General features: G+C 44.4%; 1 protein-coding gene across 5 annotated transcripts in view; it reads left to right on the top strand.

Moving 5' to 3' along the window:
* birc6 (baculoviral IAP repeat containing 6) overlaps positions 1-22,446 on the top strand; it is a 103,292-nt gene that overhangs the window by 17,770 nt on the left and 63,076 nt on the right. For 2 of the 5 annotated variants that reach the window (XM_037782720.1, XM_037782724.1), the window contains exons 9-34: positions 244-302; positions 483-2,144; positions 5,801-5,950; positions 6,095-6,320; positions 7,390-7,550; positions 7,787-7,918; positions 8,114-8,245; positions 8,402-8,568; positions 9,805-9,938; positions 10,822-10,983; positions 11,104-11,235; positions 11,537-11,634; positions 11,886-12,033; positions 12,696-12,829; positions 13,395-13,541; positions 13,625-13,812; positions 15,419-15,730; positions 16,793-16,892; positions 17,105-17,319; positions 17,437-17,645; positions 18,167-18,519; positions 18,833-19,052; positions 19,653-19,789; positions 19,957-20,094; positions 21,566-21,693; positions 21,938-22,069. In XM_037782720.1, coding sequence (XP_037638648.1) covers positions 244-302; positions 483-2,144; positions 5,801-5,950; positions 6,095-6,320; positions 7,390-7,550; positions 7,787-7,918; positions 8,114-8,245; positions 8,402-8,568; positions 9,805-9,938; positions 10,822-10,983; positions 11,104-11,235; positions 11,537-11,634; positions 11,886-12,033; positions 12,696-12,829; positions 13,395-13,541; positions 13,625-13,812; positions 15,419-15,730; positions 16,793-16,892; positions 17,105-17,319; positions 17,437-17,645; positions 18,167-18,519; positions 18,833-19,052; positions 19,653-19,789; positions 19,957-20,094; positions 21,566-21,693; positions 21,938-22,069 — 5,776 coding nt within the window. The remainder of the gene's footprint in view (positions 1-243; positions 303-482; positions 2,145-5,800; positions 5,951-6,094; positions 6,321-7,389; positions 7,551-7,786; positions 7,919-8,113; positions 8,246-8,401; positions 8,569-9,804; positions 9,939-10,821; positions 10,984-11,103; positions 11,236-11,536; positions 11,635-11,885; positions 12,034-12,695; positions 12,830-13,394; positions 13,542-13,624; positions 13,813-15,418; positions 15,731-16,792; positions 16,893-17,104; positions 17,320-17,436; positions 17,646-18,166; positions 18,520-18,832; positions 19,053-19,652; positions 19,790-19,956; positions 20,095-21,565; positions 21,694-21,937; positions 22,070-22,446) is intronic. The other 3 variants (XM_037782723.1, XM_037782722.1, XM_037782721.1) reach the window with 3 other exon arrangements.

The following is a 22,446-nucleotide window of genomic DNA, read 5'->3' as shown; positions in this document are numbered from 1 at the left end:
CTACAGACCCCCGGTCACCCCCTAAAATGACAAAAACAAGTCTATTGTGGCTCTCAGAGGGTTAAACAATTTAAAAACAACAACATCATCATGACTGGAAAGAGAGTGGCCACCTGCTGTGACACAGCCACTCAGTCCTTCTTTCTCTGTAGGAATCTTGTGTTTGTCAGTGACTGAGTCACAGTTTTCAGTTTGTGTTTCATCCTGTTACTCATGCTATTTTCACCACTTCTCCTTTTCCAGTGATGACCAGTTGGAGGATTCAGACAGTGATGACCATTCCCGATCAGAGTCAGTAACAGGTATGAACGCTTGCATTTTCACTGATTGTCATTTCTCTGGGCTGGTGGTGCCCCTGTTGTTCAGATTTGGATGAGCCATATCTGAAGCCATTAGGCCTCACTGAAATAGTGTTTTTCCATCAGTGGTGTCAGGTTCTAGATGTGAAAAACCTCAGACCTCTTCTCTATCTTCTGTTCCAGGCCAACAGTCCCAGTGGGAGAGCATGGATGTTAGCCTAGGGGTCACGTCGCTGAGTGTGCTCCAGCAGCCAGAGAAGCTCCAGTGGGAGGTGGTGGCCAGTGTGCTGGAGGACACGGTCAAGGACCTGGAGGAATTGGGTGCCAACCCTTCACTAAACCAAGCCAAGGCCCACAGCCAGGCCAAAGCAAAGGACAAGGTCCCTGACAACCACAACATTCCCTTCCCCTGCCTGCTGGCAGGAGGTCTGCTCAGCTACCGCTCAGCATCCAGCACCCCCATGGTTGTACCCCCACCCACAGCCCCAGCTACAACACGGAGGACCACAGATGGTCCCCTTAGGACTTTGGGCCCAGAGCCCTTCCATCCTGGGCCTCTACAGGACCAGGGCCTCATGGAGATAGAGACCTGCAACCCCCAGACTGCAGCCCAGGAGCAGGGCTTCTCTAACCTAGTAGGGTCCCAACCACCAAGCCCCTCTACTCTGCCGGCTGTGCGCAGAACTATACCTGTGCTGTTGCTGTACAGTATCAGAGAGGTGGACGACAAGTCCTCAGGGCAGGTGTTTGCTCAAATGAACAACCTAATGAGCAAGGGGCTCCATGAGGAGGGCTTCACTGTTCCACAGATTATAGAGATGGAGTTTGACACGCACGAGCAGCTTCTCCTTCAGGATCCTCCCATCACTTACATTCAGCAGTTTGCTGACGCAGCAGCTAACCTGGCAGGGTTAGACGGGCACATGGACAAATGGAGCACACTGGCTGCAGCAACTGCCTCCACCCCACCTCGACCTGGAGCACTGGTGCAGTGCTTGAGGCTGCCCAAACAGCTGGCAGAGGAGAATCTTTACGTGGACTCTGTCACACCCTGCTGGGATGGTGTGCACCTTCTGATCGGCCTGCAGCCATGTAGTGCTGAATCTCTGAGCGCTACGAACCAAGTGGAGGCTCTCAACAATCTCAACCGCCTGCACTCTGCCCTCTGCAGCCAGCGCAAAGGAGACCCCCTACACTCAGTGGCCAACGGGATGGAAGGCCACCACTCAGGGGGGTCACCGCCTCAGACACCCCTCATTCTGCCCCCAGGAGACCAGCAGCAGCAGCATAGGTCCCCAAGTTGCGGGAGTGGAGGCTATCTTGCACTCTACAAGCTCAACTACTCAACCCGAATTGTCACCTTAGATGAGGAACCCATCAAGGTGCAGCAGATCTGGGACCCTTGTGATGCCATCACCTCTCTTATATTGCTTCCTCCAGATGTGCTTGATAGCAGGGAGGATGACAATGAAGAGGCTCCTGAGGAAACTCACCCCTCCGGGTCAAAACATGGCTCATCTCGGTTTGGAATGGGCCCGGCAGGCCCCGCTAGCTCTGGAACTGGGACTGCATGTGGAGCAGCCACAAACTGCAGCAGCGCAACTGTCACCGGTCCCTCCACCTCTGCCTCGAGCCACAAAGATGGCAAACGGTTAGAGGTGACAGGCCTGGGCCACCTGGTGGTGACCACGCAGGGAGGGTACATTATGATACTGGACCTGTCCACGTTGGAGGTCCTGGCCAAGGTGGAGCCACCTAAGAAGGAGGGGCCAACAGACGAGACGGATCCCTTTGTCTCAGTTACCTATTGCTCTGGGACTGAACGCCTTTGTGCCTGTACCAAAGGTTAGTGTTTCCTTCCCGAATCTGTTTTGCTGCAGACAGCAGCACATTGTCGACCACTGGGATGGGCTGGCTATATTTATTTTTGAGCGGTTATGCATGCCGGTCTACTTTGGAGGACAGAACCTGCCAGAATAAAAAAATAATAATAACATTAAATATATGACTCGATAAATAAATATATATGCCATTGACTGTACCGAAAAGATATATTAGAAATAAATGTAGGCATTAATTATTTGATAAAATATGACATTGATATTTAGTTTTTTTAATTTGTTACTTTATTTATTTACCTTTGTATTAATTCCCCATCAATCTACTTTTCCCATTTATTTATTTTTATTAACTGTTAAATTGTATTATTTATTTTTAATTTATACTTAAATTTATTTGTTATATTATTAATTTCTTTATTTCTTTATTTATGCATGATTTCCCTTTGCATTTCCTCCCCTATTTATTCCCCTAGAGTTATTTATTTCTCTATTTTTTTCTTCATACATTTACTTATGCATTTCTGCTTCATTATGCAAACGAGGGGGCTGTAATTAAATGTGTATCATGGGGTCAACTTTTCACCTATTGGTTGATCAACTTCCGATTGCATAGATCGACTATATGCTAGCTAGCCAGCTAATGCTGTCTGCTTATCAACTCCAGTCTTCATTCCTGGCTCCATACAATAGGTCGTCGGCCTGCCGCTGCTCCGCCCGCCGCTGCCTCAGATCTTTGGTCTTCCATTCTCTGCCTATTACAGATCAACAAACTGTCAGCTGAACTGTTTTGCGAACCCATCACCGATTTCCTCCCCGAGGTTGAGCTCGTTCAGAGTGGGAACCTCTAGGCCGATGCCGAAACTAGTATGCTAGCTACGTTAGCTAACCTTCATGTTCACAGGATCATGCCCGGTGGCAGGCAAAAATTGCACGGTGAAAGCAAGGTTAATCTAAATACAACATTATAGGACATGTTGAGATCCTATCCAAGATCGCGTTGCAAGTGGCAGCCTCAGTGGTGCACTCTCTGGAGCTTTTTCTGTTTTTGTTTGTTTGTTCTGTTTTCTGCTCTCCCTCTCTGGTTACATACACCAGGGAGGAACTTTGAACATCCGACAAGTAACTTCTCAAACTTTCATCGTTTTTCATCCAACCGGAAATGTTTGAAGAGCTCTTAGTTGTAGCGCTTGTTAAACTGTGACAGCGGGGATTTCGAACTACGCTTCTGTCAATACATCTGGCGAACATCTGCTCTGTGGCCAACAAGATGGATGAACTTCTGCTTCCCAACAGAGCAAACACAAACTTTTGCAGATCCACTCCCCTGTGTTTCGTTGAAACCTGGCTTGGTGAGCACATCCCAGACACTTCATTCCATCTGCCAAGCTTTCAACTCCTCAGAGTGGACCGCTTAACGGAGCTTTATCTGCTTTTACATAAACAAAGGTTGGTATACAGATATCATCAGGAACGCCTTGAGGGAATTTCTTCAAATTTGACACAAATGTCCACTTGGACTCAAGGATGAATTTATTAGATTTTGGTGGTCCGAGTTCAGTGTCACTGTCACCTCATGTCTGTCCCGTTCTCGTGACCGCGATACCCCAGAATCGCCTTGAGGGAATTTCTTTAAATGTGGCATCGCTGAGTGAGAGACACTGTGTGGGGAAAAAGAAAAAGTCCTGGCCTCATCTGAGGCTCCAGGCCTCATTTTTTAGTTTTTGGCCCTGACGGTTGCCTGTGTGACTGGGCAGTGAACCGTTGTTTCTACACATTCTGACTAGTGAGTGTGTGTTTGTTGTGTGAGAACACGTCCCGGCTCCACATGGAACTTTGGGCTCATTATGTTCGATGCTAAGTCATGATGACAAACAGTGGGGGAACAACTTTTGAGGGAAGACAATGGTGTGTTTGGTGGGCTTCCTGTGTGGCTTTCACTGGCACAAAGCTGAGCATGTCCAATTTCCTTTTCCGTGTTATTAGAGGTCGGTGTCACAGTCCAATAATACGGCGCCCTCCCCCCCTCTTGGAGAAATCAGGTCCTCCGCTGTTTCTTGCCCCTCAACGCCGAAGTGGAGTGTTGCTGAGGCAGTCGAAAAGGACGTCTGTTCCATCCTCTCTTCCCATTGTTAGACGAAGGAGCAGCTGACTCTGAAGCCTGGGGCGCCCTGCTCTGAGACTGCTGAGCGAGAGGGACCGGGGTCTTGGCGAGGCCCACGCCTTGAAGAGCGAGCCCTACGGGGCATGACGTTTCGCAGGGCGAGAGACTCCTTCTGCTTGTCACTCTAACTTGTGGGTTATTGAGTCAACGACAGGCCCGAACAAACCCGAGGTCTTAACCGGCGCCTTGAGTAGCAAGTTCTTCTCCTTCTCTGACATTTGTGTCAGATTCAGCCACAAATACCGGTGAGTGACCACTGAAAGCCCCCATCACACGTCCCACACTTGGACTCGGACTGGACTTGGAATTAGATTTTGGTGGTCAAAGGTCAAGGTCACTGTGACCGCACGCCCGTCCTATTCTTGTGATATCTAAGAAACGCCTTTAGCAAATTTCTTCTTCAAATTGTCTACCGATGTCAACTTGGACTCAATGATGAACTGGTTCGATCTTGCTGGTCAAAGGTCAATGTCACTGTGACCTCACAAACGTCCCAATCTCTTGAACACGATATCTCGGGTACGCCTCGAGGGAATTTCTTCAAAGTTGGCAAAAACATCCACTTGGTCAAGGATGAACTGGTTAGATTTTGGTGGTCAAAGGGGCACAGTCAGTCTGAGCTCACATCAGCTCCATTCTCATGATGTCTCAGGAACGCCTTGAGGGAATTACATTACATCTGGTACAAACATTAACTTGGAGTCAAAGATGACCTGATTGGAATTTGGTGGTCAAAGGTCACTGTGACAATGATACATTCAAATGGACAAAAACTAATAACTAACTGACCGATGAATTTAACCAGGCCGATATATTGGACGATATTAGCTCATTGCAAATTTATGGGTATCGGCGTACATGTAAGCCTATAAATGACAAACATTAAAAAAAAAATGACTGTTTGAAACTGTAATTATTCTATAGTTTGTCCACCAGAGAGTAGTGACAAGTTTATTTTTCAGCTTTTAAATGTTCTTCCCATTACATTTCTCAGTCACAAATCTTTAAAATGATTATTTTTTATAAATAAATAAATAAAATGGGGAACCTTATCAAAAAAAGTTTATATATGTTATGGGTTGTGTGAAGAATTATTACATTATCAATTTAAAGGTGCATTTTGTTGGATGCACAATTAAACCATCAAATCACTATCGATGTCCATTACTATGTTTATTGGTTCGTAGTTATGAAGATGTCAAACGGATCTTGTTTTTACTCATTCAGCATGTACTGCAATGTCAATTGGTCATTTGGATTTCATCTTCTTTTTTTTTTTTTAGTATAACAAAATCCTTTTACTTCCATCAGAAAGTGTAATGTCCAGCCGTGCTGTAGGATATATGTTTTATATATTTAAAGCAAATCAGTTGATATAACTCACTGTATCCATATATTGTAGTGGTTCAGCGCTTGCAGGTAGGTGAGCTGATATACTGTAAAGATAAATAGAATTGAAAGAATTTCTGTATTCATTTTGTTTCTTCCCTCCTCTGAAGGTGGAGAACTTCATTTCCTTCAAATTGGAGGTGTGTGTGACGATCTAGATGATGGAGACATGTTTATTGACGGCCCCCTTTGTAAAGGGACTGAACTGCTGCTTGAGGGGGCCAAGCCCTCTTCTAACCCCTCTAGCCCTGGGATCACAGGTAAAACTCACACCGACACTGGGTTTGGCATTTCAGACGCACATGGTCTGATGGTAAACCAGACACATTTCAGCGTTCAATTCTTTGGCCTCTCTGTGATGCTGTTAATCTGATTCTCCACAATTGTCCCCCAACTTTGTGCAGGAGTAGACCTCCTGGTGGACCAACCACTGACCACGGAGAGCCTGATGTCATTAGTGGAGCTGACGCGCTTCGAGACGTTGACCCCCCGCTTCTCGGCCACAGTGCCGCCATGCTGGGTGGAGGTGCAGCAAGAGCAGCAGCAGCGACGCCACCCGCAGCATCTTCACCAGCAGCACCATGGAGATGCAGCCCAACACACTCGGACATGGAAGCTTCAGAGTGATAGGTAGCTTTAACGTTATTGGTATTTTCAGGCAAAAAGAATGGGTTGACATAAGCAACAGTAGTTGTTGTTTAGAATATAGGCACAGATATTGTACTGTATGTAGTCGTTTTCTTCCAATATTTTACGTATTGACAGCATAGTTTTAAGGAAAAGGGCAATTTCTCAGTAGAGTTTATTTCATCGATAATTACAGTCCAGTCATCTTTTGTTGGAGTGTTTACCTGCAGCCATTTCCACATGATAGCTTTCTTGCTAGCAACAAAAATTATTTAAAAGAGATCATCGCAGGCGTTCCCGACCGACTTTACAGTCTTTCAGAGGCTGTAGCGGGCTCAGTTTTAGGGATATAGTGAAGCTACTGGTATCGTAAGAAAATAGGAAACCAGAGGAATCCATTGCTACCAGGTCATGTTAGCTTGTCAATAAGAAGACTAAATAATGTTCCAAAGCTAGGCTAAATTTTGGCAAGGAAAAACTGGCATGGCGATTTTCAAAGGGGTCCCCTTGACCTCTGACCCTCAAGATATGTGAATGAAAATGGGTTCTATGGGTACCCACGAGTCTCCCCTTTACGGACATGTCCACAATCACATGCAGTTTTGGGCAAAAACCATGCGGTTCTATCTATCTCCCCCTAAAGACCCCCCTGTCCACCCCTAAAAAATGACAAAAACAGGTCTATGTGGGTCTTGCAGATGCCATTAGGAGCACTGAAGGACACAGAGGCACGTGATTTTTTTTCAGACTACCTGTCTCATGTACTACTGTCAGGATATAGTGACCGTTTTATGAAAATACCTGTTATTAATCATATTCGCTCTATTTCGACCCACTACTGCTTTAATACGTTTTCTAAATTTTTTTGGATCCAGACTCCTAAATATTTAATAAAGGGGGTGTCCTATTTGAAGTAAAATCTCTTTTGCAGGTAAACATTAGGGTAGCTAACCTTAAAAACTTGTATAAATGGCTGATGGAGAGCCTTGGACAGGCTCCTCCTCTAATGACTCCTCTACAATGCTTTAGTTGAATGTCCTGAGTAGTTGGTGACCCGTGTTGTCTTTTGCAGCTCCAGCTGGGACGAGCATGTGTTTGAACTGGTGCTGCCCAAGGCCTGCATGGTGGGCCATGTGGACTTCAAGTTTGTTCTGAATGCCAACATCGTCAACATTCCTCAAATCCAGGTCACTTTACTGAAGAACAAAGCACCCGGGCTGTGCAAAGTCAGCGGTGAGGCCACTGCTTTGAGATGTATTCTTTTAGAAAGCTTTTGATAACTGTACCTTGTACACATACATCCAAGTTAGTAGATTGTTCTTTGCAACTGCGATGTTTTGATCAGGGATTTGATTTTTTTTTGGTGTTTCAAGATGTTATTTTTGTCTTTCCTATATTAGCAAAAATAAATTGGGCATTTTGAATATGGAACCACTATCTTTGTCTAAATCTTGCCTCATGTCTAACAGAGACAGCGGTAGACAAACAGATCTCCTTCCCCCTCTCCAACGTCCTCCATTCTAATGGGGAAAGGAACGGCCGGCCTCTGTTGCATGACTTCGCAGAGGACATCCAGTTCATGGACATAGAAGACACATCAGGTAAGAGAGAATATACAGCAATTGGGTTCATGCGGGCGGAGGTTTAGCGGGCTCCATAGCGCCCCACTAATGTGTGGAAGACCTTAGTTTTGACATGATTGCTCTGATATTCATGAAAGGTTGTTGTTCAACATTCTGAAACTCTTAAATATGTGTTATCCACCCCGACTAAAGTGTTTCATGTGTTTGCTGTAGGCTCCCTGCTGTGTCCATTCCTAGAGGACCACAAGGAGGACATCCTGTGTGGTCCAGTGTGGCTGGCCAGTGGGCTGGACCTCTCTGGCCATGCGGGCATGCTCAGCCTCACCAGCCCTAAGCTGGTCAAAGGTAACAACAGCCACATCTGTAAAGTCACTCACTGATCCTTGACCTGATCACAAGCTGACACTTTACGTTTTTTTGTGCTCAAGAAAATGATATTAAGAATGAAGTTGTGAGTGTGTCGATGTTTCTGAGTTGTCTTGTTGCTCCCTCCGCTTACAGGCATGGCAGGTGGCAAGTACCGCTCCTTCCTGGTTCACATCAAAGCAGTGAGTGACAGGGGCATGGAGGAGAGCCCCCGGCCTGTGGTGAGAATGCCCAGCGCCAAGCCCCAGGGCACCAAAACCCACTCACTGTCCACCCTGCTGCAACGGGCTCAGGCCTCCAAGGTACTAATTCACAGCTTCTAGTCTTTTTTTTAAAGATAGGTTTATATTTTTTTCACTTCTGTTTTAAAACAATACCTGCATGCCCATATGAGCATTGAGACAGTTTTTCCATGCTGTAATTTCCTCCTCTTGAGTTTCCAATGGAAGTGCTGGGGGACAAAATCCACAATCCTAGTGGATAATATATACTGAAGTTTATCTTAAGTATGAGGCGTCAATAGTCTGAGTTAGTTTAATCAAGTGAGTAAGTTGTCTGTGTTGAATGCACGCTACCAGACTTAGTTGTACCCAGTCTAGCGATCACTCTGTGGTTTTGATTGGCAACAGTCATCATCACACAGAGCGTACCAGATCCACTCCTTCTGTTCTTATCTTTGACAATAAAAGCCCTAGACATAGGCTATAAACTGCGTAACTGTTAACCGGAGGCAAATTCACTCAGCATTTCGCTAAAAGGAAATAGCTTACGAATAGTTTAGGCTATAAATCAATTAACGTCAAACAGACTGCCAGACACTACTCTGGGTCAGTATGATCCCAGTCGTTGGTCCTCTGTCTGCGTGAATTTATTTGAACCTTTTATTGAAAAAGTGTTGCAACTATCGCAAATTTGCATCGCTGCCAGTACGAATAGTTTTGATGCAAAATGTGTTGTTTATTCGTCATGCCCCCGGTGTATAAAGGCCTTTTAGTCCTCCCAGACAGTGTTTCCAACACAAAGCAAGAAATCTGTAATAAATGACAGTAACTTTGAAGATACTCACTTGATTTGACTTACTCAGACTGCTGAAGCCACATATTTACTTCAGATAGACTTAACTTATTTTTAACGTAATGTATTTTTGCACAGAACGGGGCCTGTGGGTTTTGTCCTGCATCGCAGGAACGGTATGAACAGGAGGGGCGATTACAGCAAACAAATAACGTTTCAATGTGCACATGGGTACCTGGGTATTGTTTTAGGCCAGACTTGAAAAATTGTGAACCTTTCCTTTAAGCAGTTTCCCTCTGCACAGCAAAGGAAACAAAATTGTACACCTTTAATCAGATACATTTCAAACCGTCAAAAATATCCAAAGTCATACTTGTCATAATAGCATTGTTAAATGAACTGTGTTATCAGTAATGAGTGCCTTCAGGTAAAGCCATTAAACAAAATGGATGATTAGCCCACCATTGACATGCAATCGCATTCATTTATTTGTTTATTTTGTGTGTGTGTGTGTGTGTGTGTAGGAGAAGGTCTCTGCAGTGAAAAGCGAGAGCACAACACCCTTGAAGAAAGTAGAAAACCTGCGAGGCTGTGACCTCCTGCAGGAAGTTTCAATCACAATCAGAAGGTTTAAGAAGACGTCAATGCCCAAAGAAAGGTCAGATCACTGTTGAGGGATGGGACATCAGGTTCTATCTACACTGTCAAAATATTGTCATAATCAGGTTCTGAAGTCACCTTTCTTTACTTCCTGCCACTGTGGCAGACAAGTAGTTTTTTTTTGTCTGCCACTCAGAGGTTTTATCTGCCACCTTTTAAATTTCTGCGCTAAATGAAGGAATAACACCTTAGATCTGATGTCATTCAATGTTCGATATGTTTTACATAAAAAACATTATATACATGGTAAATTACAGTGTTCGAATTACACCGCGGCATGATTATGATTATTTAAATATTTGCTTTGATTAAAAAAAGTCTTGGTAAGTTGTTAGGAAGTTAAACATGTCATAATTCCCTCTCTTTTATCTATTTCATATCGCTGTGAAAACATCTCCTTTAAAACAACTGGATTTATTCAAGTTTCTCGCCTAAACTTAATTTTATGAGATTACATTTGAACACATCATGATAACATTGTAATTTACCTTCGCCCAATAGTCATTTTGCTGAGCAGACTGTGCACGTCTCATAATAATAACTCGATGGCCCCTCCGTTAACATTAGTAGCTCCGCTATTTATCCAAGCAGGACTGTGCTGCCCACCGGCTGCTAACAGCTAACGTTATGAGCACTCCTCCTGCTGATTTCAACACAAACTTATCGTTCAGTGTCGCATTATCAGGGAAAAAATAGGGTTTGCCTGGTCAGACCCTGGTCATACTGAACACTAAACACTGCAGCACTAAAACAAAGTGTTAATAGTAACACACATTCAAACAGATGACAGTGTCTCCGTGGCTCACTTTTTTTTCTACTGTACATATTGCAGAAGTTGACTTTGAACCTGACTGTGTTTTTTGTTCTTCTGTGCTTTTCAGGGTCCAACGCTGTGCTATGCTGCAGTTCCCAGACTTCCATGAGAAGCTGTTGGACGCATTGTGTAGGCGGACAGAGGGCAGCCTGGCCACAGAGCACGCCCAAAGTCTCATCCTAGACATCTTGTGCTGGCTGGCCGGGGTTTTCTCCAACGGACCCTGCAGGTAGAACTAAAGCTCCAGCACAACAAATAAGACCGCATCATTTCTAGGACATCTGGGTCACACAGTACTTCCAATTTGACATTTTACAGGCAAGTAATATATCCTGTGGCTTCTTTTTAGTATAAGAGAAGGAAAGGAGGGCCTGCTGGCGAAAACCCGGACGCGGTTAACGGATATCGTGCGGATGTGTTTCTTCGAGGCTGGCCGGAGCATAGCCCACAAATGTGCTCGCTTTCTTGCACTTTGTATTAGGTAAGAAGCATGGCTGATTTCATTGATGATGCTTTTTTTTCCACTACAGGAACTTAAGTAGCATAAATGCCTTAATACTGGCACCAAAATATGTGATGTAAACACATTAATTGGTACACAGATGAAGTGAAAAGAAAAGAAAAAGCAGAACCCATGATAAAAGCTTCACCTTATGTTAAGGATTGTTAAGTTCCTGTAGTCGAAAAGGCCTGTATGATGAAGTAGTTGTTCTTTCTCGATCACTTGTGCATTTTGAGTTTACATGGCAATAATAATGAACATGATGTATTTCTCACTGTAGCAATGGGAAAGGGGACCCAAGTCAACAGGGTTTTGGCGTGAGTCTTCTGAAGGCTATGCTAGACAATATGCCTTATTTGCCTGCAGCAGCAACAGGTGGTAAGTAACCAAACAACAACACAGAACAACACACAGTCGTGTCTAGATGGTTACCTTAGATTTGCAAAAACGTGCCACGAAAACTCTCGCAAGACTCGCTGCCCGACGACCTATCCTTAACCTTATCCATTTGAGGTCAATTCCTAACCTCAACTGTCTCGCGAGAGTTTCGCAAATCTAGGGTAACCATATAGACACGCCCACACCCCAGTACTCATTGTATCACCTGTCCCTTTCCTGTCTGGTTTCAGGCTCAGTGTTCTGGTACTTCGTGTTGCTGAACTATGTGAAGGAGGAGGACCTTGCGGGCTGCAGCACCGCCTGCGCCTCCCTGCTCACCACAATCTCTCGACAGCTGCAGGAACGCCTCACCCCGCTGGAGGCACTGCTACAGACCAGGTACTTCTCCAAATATTCAGTTCAAGAGTGGCTTTACAGCCTCTGCAGGCTAGTGATGCACAAATACCATTTGATTCTGTTGCTTAAAGGAGCTCAGAGATTGGGAGCATTTCTATTGCCTCTCAACGGCTCTCAGCATGGCGGACGGCGAGCCGGTGGTTCAAAACTAAAGGTGCTAACAGCACAACAGTGCAAACAAAGTGCTGACAGAGATAAGTGTTTACCTGAGGGGGAATCGGAGGGTGGGGGCTACGGTTCCGCGACAACACCATCGTTCTGGACGGCGTTATCAGCTGTAACCGCCGTATAAGAGCAGTGCAGAGGGGCGGCTGCGAGCTAGACAGTAGAGCACGAACATGCACTAATAGCACGCACGGCCGGCTCGGCTTTGTCAACAAAGCACGGAGGGAGAGTGACTTCATTCTCTGCTCAGGTAGACATTACTCCTCTATATCTTTACATAGTCAATAGTTGTTTGCTGCTATATTAATGCTCTGGATCGAATTTAGAACCTCTATTAGTAGATAAAAGTAGTTCCAACTATTGCCGAAGTGATGCTCATTTTAACGGCTTGGTATTCTCATTAGCAGTGTCCTTACTTTGATGTTTCTACCTAAACACAAGCGTCTCCCCCCGACCCCTTCCTGTCCTCTTCCTTCCAGGTATGGCCTGTACAGCTCTCCTTTTGATCCGGTGCTCTTTGACCTGGAGGTCAGCGGTTCCTCCTGTAAGAATGCCTTCAACAGCAGCATTGGAGTCCAGTCAGATGAGATCGACCTCTCTGACATTCTGTCAGGTATTAGCTGTGCACTGATTCACATCATGTCACCACCATGTTATACTGCTGCCTTTTGTAACCTGCTCACTGTGGACTGAAGTTTAAGATACATCAGACTGTCACTGAGTGCAAACAATGTGACACTCGATATGATAATGAGATTACTTTAAAAAGATTTGAACTTGTCCAATATATGTTGGCTATTTAATATCAGGGGATCATGTGTAAAGATGACTCCAGTTCCTACACAGTTAACCTGATATGGATGTAAACACCCTTCAATTAATCCTCTAAGTTAACACTTTAATCATTTTACCGGGACGGATTAATCATATTTAGTTTATTTGCAAGCATACTATAAATGTAAGACAGTTTTCAACCAAGGTGTAGCTAATTTAGTGATGTACTGTATGTATGTTATGTCACAGTTTGCTGGACATAATTTAGCACTGCAAAAAAAACAACAATATGTTTTTATTTCCCTGCTATGTAATTGTGAAATGGCAAAAAAGTTGATTGTTTTTAAATGAGACCATGAAGCTCAGACGTTGCTTGTTTTTGTGCGGTGTTGTGTGTCCCGCAGGGAACGGAAAAGTGAGCAGCTGTGCAGCAGCAGAAGGCAGCTTCACAGCATTGACGGGACTCCTGGAGGTGGAGCCTTTGCACTTTACTTGCATCTCTACTAGTGATGGCACGCGGGTGGAACGAGATGACGCCAGCATGTTCACTGGTAAACGGAGACTTTTCTTTCATTTCACTTGTATTTGGCTCCTAAACCGGTGGTTGCCTGAACCCTCTGCTCTTTAACCCCAGTGAGTACATTTGGCGTGACGCCTGCGGTGGGCGGCCTGTCGACAGGAACAGTTGGTGAAGCCTCCACAGCTCTGAGCTCTGCGGCCCAGGTGGCGCTCCAATCGCTGTCCCATGCCATGGTGTCTGCGGAGCAGCAGCTGCAGGTCTTGCAGGAGAAACAGCAGCAGCTGCTGAAGCTCCAGCAGCAGGTGAGAGACCACGACACACACACACACACACACACACACACACAGGATTACACTTTACTGTTTGGAGGCATGGAAGCATTAGTAGCCCAGTTATTGGCTTTTGACACTGCACTTAGCCCCAGGCTAAATGAGCTGTTAGCCTGTGGCCAAGAAAGCTTTCACATTGGCGCAATCCTAGCACATTCCAAAGTGGTCTGGCCTTGCTCCGGAGCAGGGTCAGTCTAGAGTTTGCAGGGTTATACCCTGAAAATTGACTAAAGACGGGGCTAAATGTTGACAGTGTGAAACGGGGCTAAAGTGTAGAATGTGAACAGTAGTCATGTGTCACAACTAACATTTAACCCAGGGCTAATAGAAGAGCAGTGTGAATCGTAGAGCCCTGGGCTTAGGTTAACACTGGGTTAACAATGTGTGTGTGTAAAGGGGCTAAATTATCCCAGGGCTAAAGATAGCCTTGGCATTAATGACAACTAACATAACGTGTTGTCATTGTCATGGGTTTTGAATTTAATTCCGCTTGTCTCTGCCCAATTTGGGGACAAGAGAATTTATGTTGAAAGATGTCCAGGCTGAAAGAAGAAACAAAAGTAAAGATGTAGCAGTAGATATCTCAGAATCTGGCAGACATGGTGATAGAACATGGAGCCAGTGCAGGGGGAAAAACAAAACAAGATTATAGAAAGAAAAAAAAAGGATCACAATGGACAGAGTGGAGAAAACTAAAAACCTTATGAGGTGGTTTGACTTGTCCCTGGATTCAGTATAAATGAAAGAGAAAATCAACAACAAACACAATGACCTAGTTGATTTGGCTTTGGCCCTTTTAATAACATGTATCCAAAACATCTGTGGTTGTAAAATAAGGCCTTTTGGCTTCATGAAGTTCAGGTATCAGAGGGCCCAGGTGACATTACGTTAAGTTCCTGCAGTGGGAAAGGGCTAATAGTGTAGCATGAGAACAATATCTACTATGTCATAATGTCTATCATATCAATCCTAATGAGATTTACTTGATACCGTGTAAGAAAGCCCTTATTTTGCCATTTAGTAGTGACTTTGGTGGTTGTAGTAGTGCTTTTGTTTTTACCCCCACTAATTGAGCTACCCCCCAAAAACGTATGAAATATACTCAGCAGTAGTGCACACCTCTTCCTAACATAAAGCGACCGAGCGAACTCTGATGAACGGAGCGCGAAAAATTGTCCGGATATACTACGAGCATTTTCGCTCTATAATACATAGTGAAAGTGATATTGATTAACTGTCAGTTACTCTCAGCGTCGATTTTTTTTTATCAATGAAAATAGGTTAGCGGTGCGCAAAACTTTGCATAAAAAGAGCCAGGGTGAGCGTTTAAACAAACAAGTGACATGTCGCTTTGCCTGATCGTTGATGTACGGAGCAGGTTAGGACATCTTCATTGGGAAAAACTGAAACAATCTGATGTTTGCTCACCATGCAGGTTGAGTCAAACTGACACATTTCATCACAAACTGGCTTATATATGACTCCGGGAGTATCTAGTTGTAGAATGTCTGTACGTTATTATGCTGTTATAATACCAGTCAAGTGTTAGTTATACTCCCTTTGTCTGTGCTGGGAACAGAAGGCCAAGCTTGAAGCCAAGCTGCATCAGACCACCTCTGCAGCAGCAGCCACTGCCTCCGGTGTGGGGCCCATCCACAACTCTGTGCCTTCCAACCCCTCCTCTGGTCCGGGCTTCTTCATTCACCCCTCCGACGTCATCCCCCCGACACCTAAAACCACGCCCCTCTTCATGACCCCTCCTCTCACGCCGCCCAACGAGGCGGTGTCGGCGGCCTTTAGCGCTGAGCTAGCTCACCTGTTCCCCGGCTCCATGATGGACCCCGGGCCTGTCAACCTGGCCGCACACAAGAACGCACAGAAAGCCAAGCCGGTGAGTTAATGACCGCTGGCTCTGCTCTCATACAGGGATGGATATCAAACCAAAAACTGTCAAGTACCAAATGTCTGGTCAGATTCATTCTCTTCTTAGCCGTTATAGGACTGTTTGATTCAGACAACGTATAACATTTAAGAACTTGGACTTCTTTTATTAAGTGGAAAGATGGGTGTATTAGGGGCTTGGAAATATAAATGTTAACACCCACTGCAACAGAAACATTTCCTCTGTAAGAATATGAAAAAGTTAAATATCCTGTTGGTAGGATGTATCGCTTGACAATTTACTAACAACGGTCATATAACAGAGGAAGTCCTTAAGGATTGGGACATCCAGGGTCGACTGTGGCTCAGAGGTAGAGCGTGTCGTCCCACTAATCGGAAGATCGGCGGTTCGATCCCCCGGCTCCTCCAAGTTCAAGTGTTTTTGTGCAAGATACTGAACCCCAAATTGCTCCTGAAGGCTGAGCCATCGGTGTGTGACAAGTATTTAGATTAGATCCTGATGGGCAGGTTGGCACCTTGCATGGCAGCTTTGAGTGCTCGTAAGACTAGAAAGGCACTATATAAATGCAAGTGCCAACCAGCCCATCAGGATCTAATCTACTCATTCACACAGATGTTTCAGCCTTCAGGAGCAGTTTGGGCTTAAGTGTCTCACTCAAGGACACTTCAACATGTGGACGGGAGGAGCCGGGGATCTAACCGTTGACCTTGCGATTGGTGGACAACCCTCACTACCTCTAAGCCACAGCCACCAATAAAGACCGTGTATAGCACAAACACAGAGTGCAAGTGCTTACAGCCAACACCAGTGACTTGACTTATCTGCTGGAACACACAGCAAGGCACTTAAAGACTATCTGCCTAAGACCATTAAATTAATCAGTTAACACATCAGGCATTTTTTTATATCAAAAATGTTTACTTTTGTGTAGTTTATTTATGGAAATAGATTTTCTGTTTACAGCTTAAACAATTCTGTCATTTCTCATGTTCTGACTCTAATACCAGCATAAAGCCTTAATTGTGGAATAATGGTTTCTTTTTGCTGCAGAGCTCCATGGGCAGTGGTCTGGCTCTGGCCATTTCCCAGGCGTCTCACTTCCTGCAGCCTCCTCCACACCAGTCCATCATCATAGAGCGGATGCACTCTGGTATGGCATATAGCAATATTACATATTTACCACCTAAGTGATGCTGGAAAATATGTATTTATTTAGACATGTACATACTGAAAACCATGTTTAAAACAGGTTTAAGGTACAAGTTATCCATTAGGAAATATAAAGTATGAAAACTTCATTAAGAAAATCTTGAATAACAAAGTGAACTTTTTTGAACTGTTTCCCCTCTCCTTTCTTCCTAGGAGCTCGTCGCTTTGTCACACTGGACTTTGGCCGTCCCGTCCTGCTGACTGACGCTCTGATCCCGACCTGTGGCGACCTGGCGTCTCTGTCCATAGACATCTGGACACTGGGTGAGGAGGTGGACGGTCGCAGGCTGGTGGTAGCCACCGACATCAGCACCCACTCCCTCATTCTGCACGACCTGCTGCCACCGCCTGTCTGCAGGTTCATGAAGGTCTGTGTTTTGCTTCGGATAGTTGCAGGATGGCCGGCCTGATGTTTTGAGTTTTTCGTGCTTTTGTCGGTTTACCATAATGACACGTTCTCCTCCTTTGCTTCCCACAAATCGTAGATAACCGTGATTGGGCGCTATGGCAGCACCAATGCTCGGGCAAAGATCCCGATGGGCTTCTACTATGGCCACACTTACATCCTGCCGTGGGAGAGCGAGCTTAAGTTGATGCACGATCCTCTGCGGGGAGAGAGTGAGGCGGCCAATCAGCCAGATGTGGATCAGCACTTGACCATGATGGTGGCACTGCAGGAGGACATCCAGTGCAGGTAAGACCGGAAGTACATCAGCATTTCCAGTTTGTCAGGTTCCACTGACTTTGCCTTTAACTGGCCCAAAATCTGTTCATTAAATTGGTCTTTTTCTCGAGCATTAGTGAATAAATAAATGTCATCATCTGAGACATCTTTTGGGGTTTTATTTTATACGTGTTTTGGATTGTCTTATTATCAAAAGCTGCATCTATAAGCACCAGGAGTATTCTGTCAGAACAATGCATGTATTGTACTTTGCAGTGATCAGAAGCAACTTTGTGTGTATGCATTTGTGAAAACTCATTGAAGGCATTTTTCTTATCAACTAATCCCACGTAAAGACCAAAACCAAGAATGGTTAAGCCCCAAGCCCGTAGGTTCCTACTGAAGACATACTTCTTCAAAAACACCTCCCTAATATGAAATTGAATTAGTAATTTCCAGCAAATGTTACTCAAACAGGAAGAGAGAGTGCATTTGTTGGGGACTATTTTCTGTGGTGTATTAATTCCCATTATCCTGTTCTTGTTTACCAGATACAATCTAGCTTGCCATCGGCTGGAGACCCTCCTGCAGAACATCGACCTGCCACCTCTCAACAGCGCTAACAATGCCCAGTACTTCTTACGAAAGCCAGACAAGGTGGTGGAAGAGGACCAGCGCGTTTTCTCAGCCTACCAGGACTGCATCCAGCTGCAGTTGCAACTCAACCTGGCTCACCACGCCGTCCAGCGGTTGCGTGTATCACTTGGTGCCAGCCGCAAGTCGCTCCCCACAGCCGGGGCGCCGAAGACCCAGGAGCTGGTCCACAACTCGTCCACAGAGCAGCTGAGGACCATCATCCGCTACCTTCTGGACACACTGCTCAGCCTGTTGCACTCCAACAACGGTGAGCAGGGTCTGCTGGACCATGAACTGTTATATTTTGGAGATGATAGGGTTACAAATGCCAGGATCTTTCCCCCTGAATTAGGGGTGTCGCAATATGCTGGTACTGGTGTTAATCTTGTTATTTAATAATTGAAATATTGATATTGTGTTAATAATACACATATTATAATTTAGCACCCTTTAAACATAGCTTGATTTTGTTATACTAAGCAGCACGATGTGCGAGACAAGGAGTGGTTGTCTACATCTATATCTGTATATAAATGCTTAATATTGTTGATTCACACTTCATTCATATATTTTTTTTTCAGGCCACTCTGTGCCCTCGGTGCTCCAGAGTACCTTCCATGCCCAGGCCTGTGAGGAGCTCTTCAAACACCTTTGCATCAGTGGGACGCCTAAGATCCGTCTTCACGCCGGCCTGCTGTTGGTTCAGCTCTGTGGAGGTGAGCGTTGGTGGGGCCAGTTCCTCTCCAACGTCCTGCAGGAGCTCTACAACTCTGAACAGCTGCTCATCTTCCCTCAGGACAGGTAGGAGCCATCCGTTTTCATACAGTTACCACAATTTCTTTTCAGATTTGTTTTAAAATCAAGTGAATACAGCCTGCACAAAAATGCACACCCTGGTGTGGACTTTTCTGCTCAGTCAGTGATAAAACCGATTATTGAAGGGATAGTTTGGGTGTTTTTAAGTGGTCTTGTATGAGGTACTTATCCATAGTAGGTGTATTACCTATAGTAGATGACGGTCGGCGTGCCCCCAGCTTGGAGAAACAGACAGGAGTACCGACACCGGACCAAAGCAATACAGTGCTGTGGATGGGGACGGAAGAAAAACTTATTTTAGCCACCTAAAAGAAAGGCTTACCTCAAAAAATGTATATCTATTTAAGTGTATTTAGAGTATTTTCAGCGCTCTATCTTGCCGTCTGACTACCCTTTCCTTCTCCCTTCCGACGGGGGAACTGAAAGTGAAACTAATCTATGCTCAATATTATATACATATAAACTGTATAGTGTACACTTAAACGGATATACATTTTTTGAGTTGAGCCTTTCACCCAAGTTCACTGCTTATCTAAGTTTATGGACACTAGTAACTGCAGTATTTTCCATATTGTTTGATCCCAGGGTGTTCATGCTCCTGTCCTGCATTGGCCAAAGATCCTTGAGTAACAGTGGTGTGTTGGAGGGCCTCCTGAACCTCCTGGACAGCCTGCTGTCTCCACTGCAGCCGCCACAAGCTGCTGCCCAGCGCAGGACTGAAGGTAAAGCAGCCGTCACCGGGGCAGCGTTACAGACGCATAGCACAGTTTTCCAGATGTGTGGCGCCTCAAGTTTGTAAAGTTGATGATATTTTCTGGAGCAGAAATTACACAGAGTTATATGTGATTGTGAATCTGTGCATATATAAATGTGTGTGTGTGTTTTCCAGGTGTTTTGGATATCCCCATGGTCAGCTGGGTCGTGATGTTGGTTTCCAGACTGTTAGACTACGTAGCCAGTATAGAAGATGAATCCTCAGGTGGGAAAAAGCATCTTGGAGGGAAGGAGCGAGAGAGATCTTTTACAGGTATATGAACTGCACAATCGTCCTCCACATCTGATGAAGTCACCTTTTGTCTGAGACCTACAATTTACATTTTTTTTGGAAGAAGAAGAAGTAAAATTCAAAGAAAAGAAAAGAAATGCATCATTCATCAGGACTCAATTATGTCATTGACAAATTGTCAATCACCGTTTTATATCTTATGCTGCCCAGATCTCTCTCAGGTTGTATGTTGAAATTTGTACAATTACAATATTCCATTGATCTTTGAATAATAATTTTTTCTTACAGAAGAGTAGGCTGGTTGAAAACCTATTGTAAGCTGGGTCTGAAACTAGCACCCACCACCCACCAAATGCGGGTAAATTGTTGGCAGTGGTGGGTGAAATCATCCGGACACCCGCCACTTCGGCAGACAGGGAAAATGCTAGTGATGGGAATAAAGAACCTTAGTTGTCCGCTTTCTCGGCATCTCATGCCTCCGTGACTTATCGATTCCTCTTATTGATGCTCCGACAGTTACGCTGCACAATGACGCGTACGCACGCTGTATCATGTTTCAGTTTGTTTGATACCGGAGCCACGGCGGAGAGAAAAAGAAAAACGCTCAAAAGCATGACGCTACTAAACCTGAGGGGACGCACCCTATTTTCTCTGATAATGCGACACTGTGAACAACAAATCCGTGCTGAAATCAACAGGAGGAGAGTTAGTAACGTTACCTGTTAGCAGCCGGTGGGCAGCACAGTCCTGACTGGCTAAATAGCGGAGCTACTAACGTTAAAAGAGGTGCCATTCAGTTATTATTATGAGACGTTCAAAGTCTGCTCAGCAAAATGACCAGTGGGTGAAGGTAAATTAAGATGTGTTCAAATGTAATCTCCTAAAATTGAATTTTTGGGGAAAACTTGAAAGGAGATGTTTTCACATCAATATAAAACAGATATTAGAGAGGGAATTATGATCTGTTTAACTTCCTAACAACTTGCCTAGATTTTTTTTTAATTAAAGCAAATTAATCATTTGAATTGTGTTTTTATGCAAATTACCACTATAGATGACAGTAACAAAGTACAGTACTGTATACATTACCCTCCCTCCCACTGAAAAATAGGGCCACGGTGTAATTTGAACACTAATTTACCGTGTATGTAATGTTTTTCATGTAAAATATATGGAACATTGAATGACATCAGATTTAAAATGTTATTTCTTCATTTAGCGCAGAGATTTCAAAAGTGGCAGATAAAATTTCTGAGTGGCAGACAAAAAATAAGTACTTGTCTGCCACAGTGGCAGGAAGTGAAGTGAAAGTTAATTTCAGACATCTCATTTCAGTGCTTACACTTCAACTATTTATTAATTTCTTTCATCCATCTGGCCTTTCCTGTTTGTCAACAAACTCCTTAAATGCCTACACTTCTTCAGCTGCTTCCAGCAACTGTGGCATTTAATCCAGTGAACTGACGAGTGTTGTCGTCGGTCTGTCCTTCAGGTATTCAGTGGAGCTTCATCAATAACAGCCTTCAGTCTCAGAACTCCAGCAGGTCAGCTAAAGGCAGCAGCAGCCTGGATCGACTCTACTCGCGCAAGATCCGCAAGCAGCTCGTCCACCACAAGCAGGTAAATGTGTCTCAATCCAACACACCTTCAAACCCAGACTCACAAATGTGTTCAGATACAGTGTTGATATATATGAACATGTGCATACAAGGTAAAAAGTTCAATATTAGAAGCCCCAGGAAAATGTTTTTCTCATCAATTGTTTGACTCATTTGCCCCTTCTCATGAAGCGGCAGCATGAAATGGGTTGTCTAGAACGAATGCGTTTTCAGTGCTTATATTTATCATGCCCTTTTTATTGTAGCAGTTAAATCTATTGAAAGCAAAACAGAAAGCTTTGGTTGAGCAGATCGAGAAGGAGAAGATCCAAAGCAACAAAGGCTCCTCCTACAAACTGCTGGTGGAACAGGCCAAGCTCAAACAAGCCACATCCAAGGTGAGCACTTCATCATACACTGCTTGCACTTACAGTGTTCTGTATGTTCTTCTCCATGTTTTGTGTGTTTTGTGAGTTGAATGTCAACACAGTTTTAAAAGTATGAAGGCAATTATGCAAATTAGATTCTTAAAGATTGTTTGTTTTTAGTTTTGGCCACCGTTTAATTTGTCTATTACGATGGGATTTTACCGACCAGGCTGTGGAGAGGTGAAATTAGGCAAATCCTATTGACATAGCTTTCCATGAGGGTAAACAACAAGAGCGGTGAGACGCATCACAATATCAGAACCACTTATTTGGAGTGGAAACGAAGTGGAATAGTAAATCTCACAGATATTTTTAGAATAACAATGGATCCCATCACTTGGTATAAT

This window comes from Sebastes umbrosus, chromosome 10, assembly GCF_015220745.1.
Source record: "Sebastes umbrosus isolate fSebUmb1 chromosome 10, fSebUmb1.pri, whole genome shotgun sequence".
Classification (NCBI taxonomy): domain Eukaryota; kingdom Metazoa; phylum Chordata; class Actinopteri; order Perciformes; family Sebastidae; genus Sebastes; species Sebastes umbrosus.
The sequence above is the reverse complement of the archived record's forward strand: the minus strand, read 5'-3'. Positions and strand labels throughout refer to the sequence as shown.